The sequence below is a fragment of the Puntigrus tetrazona genome, unplaced genomic scaffold (assembly GCF_018831695.1).
Source record: "Puntigrus tetrazona isolate hp1 unplaced genomic scaffold, ASM1883169v1 S000000283, whole genome shotgun sequence".
In the NCBI taxonomy this organism is placed as follows: Eukaryota; Metazoa; Chordata; class Actinopteri; order Cypriniformes; family Cyprinidae; genus Puntigrus; species Puntigrus tetrazona.
In genome coordinates, this window is record NW_025047944.1 from 972501 (window position 1) to 982650 (window position 10150).

At 38.2% G+C, this 10150-nt stretch overlaps 1 protein-coding gene across 3 annotated transcripts; it reads left to right on the plus strand.

Annotated features, from left to right (window-relative positions):
- Positions 1 to 2480: 2480 nt before the first annotated feature.
- Positions 2481 to 9850, plus strand: star2 (steroidogenic acute regulatory protein 2). 3 transcript variants are annotated; one of them, XM_043231137.1, is made up of 10 exons: positions 2481 to 2893; positions 3616 to 4659; positions 5082 to 5328; positions 5688 to 5809; positions 5892 to 5996; positions 6869 to 7005; positions 7086 to 7244; positions 8318 to 8502; positions 9283 to 9376; positions 9612 to 9850. In XM_043231137.1, exons 4-10 carry the CDS (start codon positions 5746 to 5748, stop codon positions 9714 to 9716), a joined length of 849 nt encoding a protein of 282 aa, XP_043087072.1. In that variant the 5' UTR covers positions 2481 to 2893; positions 3616 to 4659; positions 5082 to 5328; positions 5688 to 5745; the 3' UTR covers positions 9717 to 9850. The 3 variants fall into 3 exon arrangements, with proteins under 3 accessions (XP_043087072.1, XP_043087073.1, XP_043087075.1); XM_043231138.1 differs by having other exon boundaries at positions 3616 to 4624; XM_043231140.1 differs by lacking the exon at positions 3616 to 4659.
- Positions 9851 to 10150: the final 300 nt, after the last annotated feature.

A 10150-nucleotide genomic window follows, 5' to 3' on the forward strand; every position in this document is an offset into this window, starting at 1 on the left:
AGAGGTCAGGCGGTCACCTGTGCATCTCTCTGCTATCAGTGTCCTTGCGTGAGGATGAATGACGCGGGCGCTGAACTTCACCTGCTGACCACATGCTCCGAGCCAGCCCTGGCCGAGCTCCAGACGCATCCGTCACGGCCCTCGCTCTCTGAAAAACAACACTCGGACCGAATCAGACCGCTGCGTGCGCCGCAGGCAAGACTTCAGAAGAGCTGCATGAGCGCAAGCAACAACGAGCGGCTGGTTAACGCTTTACGTGACGTCTACCCGGAACTAAAAGCCCTTTCGGAGGCCGGGGGTTGAGTGTTAAGTGCTTTTGTAAGACCTTGGAAATAATAGATCTTTTGGGGAAGTGATATGGATCTGTAATGGGGCTTTCTTCGCAGCCAATCAGATTCAAGCATTCAGCGGTATTGCATAAATACACACTGCATATATAAGTGCTGTTTAATCGCAATTATTCCCCAAAGAAACGTTTTTGTTCACATATGTGCTGTGTATGAAGAGTTTAGGCTATTTGCAAAAAACATGTTTTTTTATTGTGCTTTTTTAACCTTATCAATAACCCAATCGCAGTTTGATTAAATTGCATTTATATATGCATACTAAAAATACACAGTACACACTTGAATATTATGTAAACTATATGAATAACTTGAATGAAACACAGTCAGCTATACATTAATCAACTATTCTGGAGCGTTTCGAACTCAGCTCACAGATTAATGTCGTGTCCTTGATCAAACTGACAGCTTCGATCCCTGAGATCTTGTCTTTGGTTCCCTGCTGAAACAGAAGCTTTTTAATTAAACATTTACAATGTACAGGAAAAGAGCAGAAGGGCTTTGTGAATGAGACCGGGTTTAGTGTTGAATCTCTTCAGCATCCCTTTAAATCCCCCCAAAGAATAACCCACACCACATACCTAAAAAATCTAATAATATTCTGCATAAACAATTTAAAGTTTTACAATACAGTTGTCATTACTGTAATGCTGAATGATGCATTTCAGTGCTGATTGTTTTATTAATTTGTCATCATGCATCATGCCTTTGATGCAAGGCAGAGTTTGTAATTAATTTAGCCTTCAGCTCCCGGCCGAGCAAATACGGCCTTAACAGTACGGACACAAAACATGTTGTCTCGTGCACAAAAAACTTTAATAGCATCACAAATGAGGAAAAATTTGGTTTTTGTGCCCTTTAAAAGCAGCGCTTGATTAGGAACTAATGAACTTTTGTGTGTGTTACTCGTTAATGCAGAAGAGTGTGTGAAGGGTCGATCAATTACTGCATTTAGTGTTTATTAAAAACAACATTATTTTATCACGGATTATGAACAGCAGACTGAGAGAGACAACCATTATCACTATCATGTGTGTGTGTGTGTGTGTGTGTGTGTGTGTGTGTGTGTGTGTGTGTGTGTGTCTGTCTGTGTGTGTGTGTGTTTCTGTGTGTGTCTGTGTGTGTGTGTCTGTGTGTGTGTGTCTGTGTGTGTGTGTGTGTGTGTGTGTGTGTCTGTGTGTGTGTGTGTCTGTGTGTGTGAGTGTGTGTGTGTCTGTCTGTGTGTGTGTCTGTGTGTGTGTGTTTCTGTGTGTGTCTGTGTGTGTGTGTTTCTGTGTGTGTCTGTGTGTGTGTGTCTGTGTGTGTGTGTCTGTGTGTGTGTGTGTCTGTGTGTGTGTGTCTGTGTGTGTGTGTGTGTGTGTGTGTGTGTGTGTGTGTGTGAGTGTGTGTGTGTGTGTGTGTGAGTGTGTGTGTGTGTGTGTGTGTGTGTGTGTGTGTGTGTGTGAGTGTATGTGTGTGTCTGTGTGTGTATCTGTCTCTGTGTGTGTGTGTCGCTTTAAGCTGTTTTGTGTAGTTTCTTCATTGAAGTCTCTCATTTTAAAATAGACAATTCTTATATTAAAGAAATTATTTAGCCAAAAAGATCATTCTGTTATGCTTTACTGACTAAATAATCATCCAAAAAAACTCATTCTTGATCTTTTGTGATTTTTAAGCATGTTTATGTATGTAGAATGAATTACAAAATATATCTTTTAAAGGCAGTTTACCCAAAATAACTTATTTCTCTCTATATTTGAAAGGTTTTTACTGGAATGATTTGATCTCTTAGATTTCAGTGATCTCTTCATTCCATCTGTACTCTACACACTCTACAAAAAACACATTTTCTGGAAATCTTAAAAAAGCAGTGTTTTAAATTAGACAGTGCCTCATTTGCATATTTAAACAACATTTGAGAAAATTTGTAATGCTACATTTTACATGTACTGTAATTAATTAAAAAAAAATTCTAAGTTTTAAATGCAACTAAAAAGTTTTTGCCATTTCTTTGTACTTATATTCTGCCTATTTTTATATATATTACTGGCACATTATAACATGTACAAGTATATCATATTAAATAGAGTACAATGTAATGTTTGTGTGATTCATTGTCTTTGTCTTTTTAACAATCATCCGTGGGCTCCTGTAATTATGCGTGACTGTGATGATCTCTCAGAGGAGGCTCGGGCTGTGTTACTGTTATTAGACGCCGCACACACACTCGTGAACACACACTCATTAGTGCGCCAGTGATTCATCGGTGACCTTTGTGCCGCTCACGAGTCCATCTCTCGGTTGTCATGTGAGAAGTCAGCGGCTGCAGGTTTCTTCTGCTTCGGTGCACTGATGGAGAAATCATAGATCGACGTCTGGACACAAAAGACCTTTTATCTCGCAGGATTCCTGCAGCGTGAGGATTTTTAGTGATTTCACAGGTCGCTGAGAACATGAAGGGGCTGGACGTCTGGTCTGACCTGGTCTGGGGTCAGTGAGGTCAAATGCAAAAGATTTTAATGCAGCGCTTCCATTCGACTTTTTGATGAACTGTGCTTCAGAGAAAATCTGTGAGTATATATATATATACACACACACACACACACACAAGTATTACATTTTCAAAACCAGTCACTGCTTAATATTTTTTATAAATTTAATTAATACAAAGATGCATGTTTGTCTATTTAAAAAAAAAACTAATAAGTAGTTATTCGAATTTTAAATATTTTGTTACATTTTAAATGTCTCTTTTAATCAGTTTAATGTTTCCTTGATTAATAAATTGATAGATAGATAGATAGACAATTTAAATATGTTTACTGTAAATGCAAAACTCATTTCAGCTGATAAACTCCTGAAAGGCATTTACAGACTGTTTTTTAATGATTTTTGAAGTCTTTAGTATTTAGGCCTAAATATAAGATGTATATATTTGAACTGCATATAAAATTTGGATAATAGCGTTTTTACACTGTTATTGTTAATAGTCAAGAATCAGCATCAATTATTTATTGGTGTTTCATGCATGCATGACTCTCAGTTATGGTTGAAACAGCGTAATCCAAACGCATGGAAATATTATTACATGCAATTCAAATGCATGAATCTCAAATTTCGATCTAAATATTTTTAGTGCGTAAAGTTAGCAGTGAAACAATACTGTAACAGTAGTGCATGATAAACGGTGCAATGCATGCTGGGCTTTCCTCGAGAGCACTGCTCAATACTGAAGTGCTTGTTTTGGGGAGTTCTTCTGCTCTAACCGTTGCTTTTATCTCACATTTCTTAGTATTTGTGACTCGGAAGGCGCTGGATCAAATGTGATTGCTTTTTTGACAACGTGCAAAACACACGAGAGGCGTCTGGAGGAGGTTTTCAGACTGATAAAGTTCTCCACAACGTCAAAGCCTCTGTGACTCGGCAGCTCCGTCCCCAAATCACCAGCCACTTCAGCTCTGAACAAACAGAAGAAAAGCGGCACGTTTAGATTGATATTTACCTGCCGTTTAATTCAGTCAGTTTACCGAAGAGTGAAAATCGACTCGTGTTTGCCGTAAATCAGTGTTTTGACTAGTGATGAGCATCTTCCAACAGCAAAAAAGATATTTCATATATGTTCATTTAGATTTGTTCGTAAAATACATTTAAATATTATTTACTTTATATTACTGAAACCTTTTTAATAATCGCAATTTAGGTTTTTTTAATAGCTTGTAAACTATGCTTTTTTTTTGGTAAAAAAATATGTTTTCGGTGTTGTGCTACAGCTCAAAGAAAAGTGTACAATATCCTTAGTTTTTTTTACCTGCATTTTAAATTACACATGTTTTTGGTTATAAAGGATAATGTACTGGAACATTGTTGAGACCTTTTCCATTTTTCTTATAGTAACCGATCATCAGTACATGCTACTAAGCTATTGAACAATTATTCAATTATATTTGTGTTGTTGTTATTATTAAACTAAACACTAACAGTAACGTGTACACTGAGAGGCGTCTTTGAGCTCCTGTTTTTGAGTGATTTGGATAGAAAATGTGGAAGATAAAGTCACTAGGGAAGTCTGAAAAGTTGCTAAATATTGCCTTTACCAGCCATGCAGAAATGTCATTCCTCTGCTATAATAAAACCTTGCGTGCGTGATGGATTTTCTTAGGTCGAATCAATTCTGCTTCTGGCGAGAAAACAGAGACTAAGCAGTTGGATGAAGGAATCTCCCCAACGCCGTTCTTCACAGAAAGCTCACAGAAAGCTGCTGAACCCGAGCAGGGTTTGTGACGGTGCGGCTGCAGATGGAGGTGAAGGTTTCTCTCAGGGTTTAGCTGAGGTTAAGGTCAGTGTTAGGGTCGTTCCTGAGAAACATGCATGCCTGCAGTGAAAGCTCTTTTCTTGTGCTCATAATTCACAAACAATAGCACTTTACAACAAAGTCTCGTTTGTCATTATTAGTTAATGCATTAAATCATATCAACTTGCAATGAGCAATATATTTATTTTGTTGATGCATTTGAAATAAATAGTAAGTAGCATAGATAAAATGCTAAAATTCAATTAGAGTTCAGCGTCGTTTTTAAAGCTGTAATAGAAGGTGCGAGGAGATGAGAAAACCCTGTAAGAAGATCTTAAAGATGTGAGAAGATCTGTGAGATAAGATGGGACTCGACTGTTAAGAGATTTAAAAGGAAGCAAGAAAATGTTTAATTGAATTGCAACGCTGATCTGTTCCTGACAACTGCATTTATGTGTTTATTTAAGCAAGCTTCAGATTCCAGGATGACACCGAGATTTCTGACGTGGGAAGAGCCTGTGAAATGACTGTGAAGCTCATTTATAAGACCGCTACTCAACTTTGGGGATTATTTTGGATTTATCTTCATTAAGTGGAGAAGAAGTGGACCTAAAGCAGATCCTTGGGGCACTCCGCAGATAACAGGAGCAACGGATGAAGAGAACCTGTCTCTGAAACCATGGCAAAGCAATACCCCTGATGATGCTCTAACTGGTATGATTAACTGTACTGACGGTAACAGAACTGTATTTTTATCGCCATTAGCTGCAAGTAAAATGTCATTGAACACTTTAAGCAAAGCATGGGCAGAGAAACCAGACCGGAGAGACAGTATTAGAGAGTTTTTATCTTATCGCAGAGTTTCAGTTGGAAATAAGGCGGTTTTGCTCACCCCACTGTCATTTTACTGAATGCAAAAAACAAAAAATTTTTACTTCTTGATTTAATATAGAAACGAGACCAAAAAAATCTAAGCAGGGAAAGTATTTTCTGCCGTTCCTGCAGAAAGTGGCCTTGGAGGCACCGAATCCTATCTTGTAAACGGAGCCCTTATCTTGTTCTCTGTCCTTCAGCGGCTCTATAAAAGCGTCTCTCGGCCTCCTCCTCCTCGCCATCTCAGCGGGAGAAAACATGCTGCCGGCCGTCCTGAAGCTCAGCTGTGGAATCACATACCCACATCTGCGGAGCATGGCAGGTGCCTGACCCGAAGCTTCAGCTCCACGCTCGAGCTTGTGTTTGCGTCGTGTTTTATTCACGGTGTCTTTGCCGTCCCGCAGGTCTGCAGCGAGCGGCTCTGGCGGTGTTCGGCCAGGAGATCGCACACTTGCAGAGCAGAGGACAAATCGCCCTTTCGGCACGGAGCCCTTTGAGATGGACTGAAAGTGAGTCTGTGCATTCATATTTAACTTCACTGTCCTGCAGTTCAGGTCGGAGGTCTGGAGTCGTGATGGTGTGCGTAAAAATATCGTCTGCTCAGCAAGGCTGCATTTATTTGATCAAAAATACAGTAAAAATTTTCACTATTATTATTATTTAAAATAGCTTTTTTCTGTGTATTTTCAGCATCACTACGCCAGCCTTCAGCTTCACATGATCTTCAGAAATCATTCTAATATACTGATTTACTGATCAACAAACCTTTCTGATTATTATCAGTGTTAAACGTTGAATATTTTTAGTGGAAACTGTGATCTGGTTCCACAATTCAAATTTATTTGAATTAGAAAGTAAATAGTCTTTACTGTCACTTTTGATTCATTAAATCTGTCCTTTATGAATAAAATAGTACGCTCTTTCAAATACAAACGAAAGAAAACTAAGAAAATAAACACTGAAAATGCAAAAGAATTATAAAATCTGACTTTTACATGATTAATGACGCTAATTTGCTTACATTTGATCACTCACATGCTTCACCGAACACACGTCTATATTTATAAATATATATATATATATATATATATATATATATATATATATATATATATATATATATATATATATATATATGAGAAGAAGATATATATATGAGAAGAGTTAATTTGCCAAAACAGATAACTTTTATTGTGCATTGCAATCAAACTGCAGTTGGATTATTTTGATTAGGTAAAAAAAAAACTAACACAAAGCACAATTTTTTATTTGATTACTTAATAAAATCTTGATTTTTGGACACTGTAAGTGTGTTTTTGCGAACAGATTCTATTATTTAAAATGTGAAAAAGTCCTAATACTTGTGTACGAATGTCTTCAGAGACTGAGGCGGCGGAGCAGAAGACGTCTTCACTGGCCGATGAGGACGTGTTTTATCAGAAACAAGGAGAAGCAGCGCTGGAGGAAGCTCTGAAGATCGTTGAGTCTGAGGACGGATGGAAACTGGAGACGGCCGAGGTGACTGTCCGTGAGCGTTAAGCGTGCAGATCTCCAGAGCGCGTTCTCGCAATAAACCACCAACGTCTCTTTCCCTTCAGAGGAACGGGGATGTGATCTACAGTAAAGTCCTCACAGGCAACAGGAAGGTTTTCCGATTAGAGGCTGAGCTGAAAGCGTCTCCGGAGGAACTTCACGACATCTTGTTCTTCAGGGTGGAGGAGATGCACGAATGGAACCCCAGCATCAGACGCATCAAAGTAAGACGCACACTTCTTATTCTGGCCAGCACAACTATTTTCAGCACTGATGATAATCAGAAATGTTTCCTGAGCTGCAGATCAGTATATTAACATGATTTCTGAAGGATCATGAAGGAACGATGCTGAAAATGCAGCGGCGTTTCGCAGAAATTCATTACACTTCAGTCACACAGAAAATATTAGTGTTTCACAATTTTTACTGTAGTTTTGATCAAATAAATGCAGCTTTGGTGAGACTTTGGTGAGATGTTAATGTGGTGTCAGGAGCTCAGGACTGATGACTTTTGAGCAGCTTTCCAAGACACTGCAGCGCAGTTTAGTATTCGTTCTCGATAAATCAATAGAGCTAGAAGTGTATAAATAAAATATGAAACAAAAAATGATGCAATACTAGGCCAATACCACTGTAATTCAACTATATATTTGACAAAATAACTATGTGCAATATGGTTTGATGCTCTATAACTGTTCTAACTTATGCAAGTATTATTCTGTAAGTATTATTAAGTATTGCATTGTGAATAATAAGTAAATGCATTGATTCTACACACCTGTGGCTGAGGGTAAATTATAAATCGGGATGACATTAATAAGCCGCAGAAAACAGACTGAACAGAGAGAGAGAAGCACGTTATTTGACAGAGAAGCCCAAAATGAAAGACCTTGCATGTCTGTAACTAGTGCATCTTAAAACGAGTATCTTTTGCAGGCAGCTGCATGTCTGTCTCTAGATAATAATGCATGATAGAACGGATTGTGTTCATATGTGTCCTCAGGCCAGCAGCTCTGTGATTAATGCTGCTTAATTTATTTCATAATTACATAGTACTAGATGACTATCAGGGCGCTCTGCCCGGAGATGTTCACTATGTGTTTGATTTATAGCGACAGTCTTAACGGCAAAACGAATCTGTCTAAATTATACAAACTATACAATGTGCAAGCATACAAATAGTTTAGCAGTTAACTTTTAGTGTAATTAGCGAGACATTGCAAAAATTAAAGCAAATTGTTGCCATCGAGTCATTAAATATTTACCCTCATGTGGCTTCAATTGTTTTGTGCCGCAGGTGCTGAGACACGTGGGCAGAAACACCATGGTTACCCACGAGGTTTCGGCAGAAACGGCGGGAAACCTGATCGGCCAGCGGGACTTTCTGAGCGTCAGACATTCGTCCAAGCGCGAGTCACGTGTTTATTTGGGCGGAGTCTCGACGTGGTTGGAGTCCCTGCCGCCTCAGCCGGGGTTTGTCAGGTAACGCAACAGTATAAATCACAATCCATTTTTATTGTTGTCAAACATTTAAAGCGTTAATTCGACCCCAAAATGAAAAAAAGCTGCCATTAATTACTCACACGCGTGTCGTTCCAAACCCATCAGAGCTTTGTTCATCTTTGGAAAACACAAATTAAGATATTTTTGATGAAATCGGAGAGACAGCAACACATCTGAAATGATCCAGGTTCAGAAACGTAACGTTAGTAAATACAAAAAATGTATTCTTCTACCATGTTGCCAATTAGTTAATTATATATATATATATATATATATATATATATATATATATATATATATATATATATATATATATATATATATATATATAATCTCATCAGAGACTGTTTCTATGGGCGCCATACCTAAACCGTCCGCCATATTGTAACGGTCAGACTTGACGTCATTCATCATAGAAATCACTTAATATTCGAATATCCTGCGCACAACGGCTCAATTCCTGACGTCAAATTCACCGTTCCAACATGGCGGCCGCGTCTGAATCCGGTCGCACCATGGATATATATACCTAGAATCCTCATTAGAGACAGTTTTTTTGCCGCTTATACGTAAGCCGTCCGCCATATTGTAGCGGTCTGATTTGACGCCATTCATCATAAAAATCACTTAACATTCGACGTCAAAATACCGCTCCAACATGGCGGCCGCGTTCTGAAGCGTTGCGCGCGAATGCGTCGTGACGGTCTCAAAAATGGCGGAAGAAGATCGGTTTGGTAAATAACGATTTGTTGTGTTCAGAGCTGAGGACGGACCCACCTGCATCATCCTGCAGCCGCTCGAGGAGCGTCCTGACCACAGCCGCTTCATCTGGCTGCTCAACATGGACATCAAGGTACAAAACACGCACGTGCTGTTACTATCGCTCTCACGACGATTAATCGCATTCAGTATAACAGTTATATAAAGACGCACGCACACGTGTGCTTATTAACACTTATTGTTAAGTTGAAGACTTGGGTAAGATTGAGGACCATGTATATAAATATAACTTATTTCTCTTACCTATGTGCATTATATATAATAACTGCACTGATTGCTTGGGCTGTATATTGGTGGTGTGTTTTCAGGGCTGGCTCCCACAGTCTCTGGTGAACAAGGCTCTTTCTCGAGTGCAGACGGACTTCACTGGACACCTGCGGCGGCGTCTGGACGCTCAGAAGCACAGACACTGAGAGTCAGACACAAACACTGACCGACCACCGATATAGGAACCCGGACACACAACATACACCTCAGACCAACACCATCAAACCCATCTGATCAGAGAACCGCTTTGACAGCAGAATGACAATAAACAATATTTTTCACTGGAGTCTTATTGTTGTGTCGTTTTATTTATGTATACTTTTAATTTGTACATTTCTATTTTTTAGATTTCTGGGGGTTTTTTTTATTCAGTTAAAATATTAGTATTTTATTTTTTTCATGTATATTTTTAAATTAATTATTTCAGTTTTAATTAATAAAATTAATAATTAGTTTAATTAAATATATATATATATATATATATATATATATATATATATATATATATATATATATATATATATATATATATAAAAATATATATATATATATATATATATGCATCAAATACACTTTTTTA

What these genes read in the sequence shown, in the direction of transcription:
- star2 (XM_043231137.1), top strand. Translation starts at nt 5,746, where the DNA reads ATGCTGCCGGCCGTCCTGAAGCTCAGCTGTGGAATCACATACCCACAT. An exon ending in CCTCAGCCGGGGTTTGTCAG is followed by an intron (nt 8,503 to 9,282) that starts GTAACGCAACAG and finishes TGTTGTGTTCAG; the next exon opens with AGCTGAGGACGGACCCACCT. An exon ending in TGCTCAACATGGACATCAAG is followed by an intron (nt 9,377 to 9,611) that starts GTACAAAACACG and finishes GTGTGTTTTCAG; the next exon opens with GGCTGGCTCCCACAGTCTCT.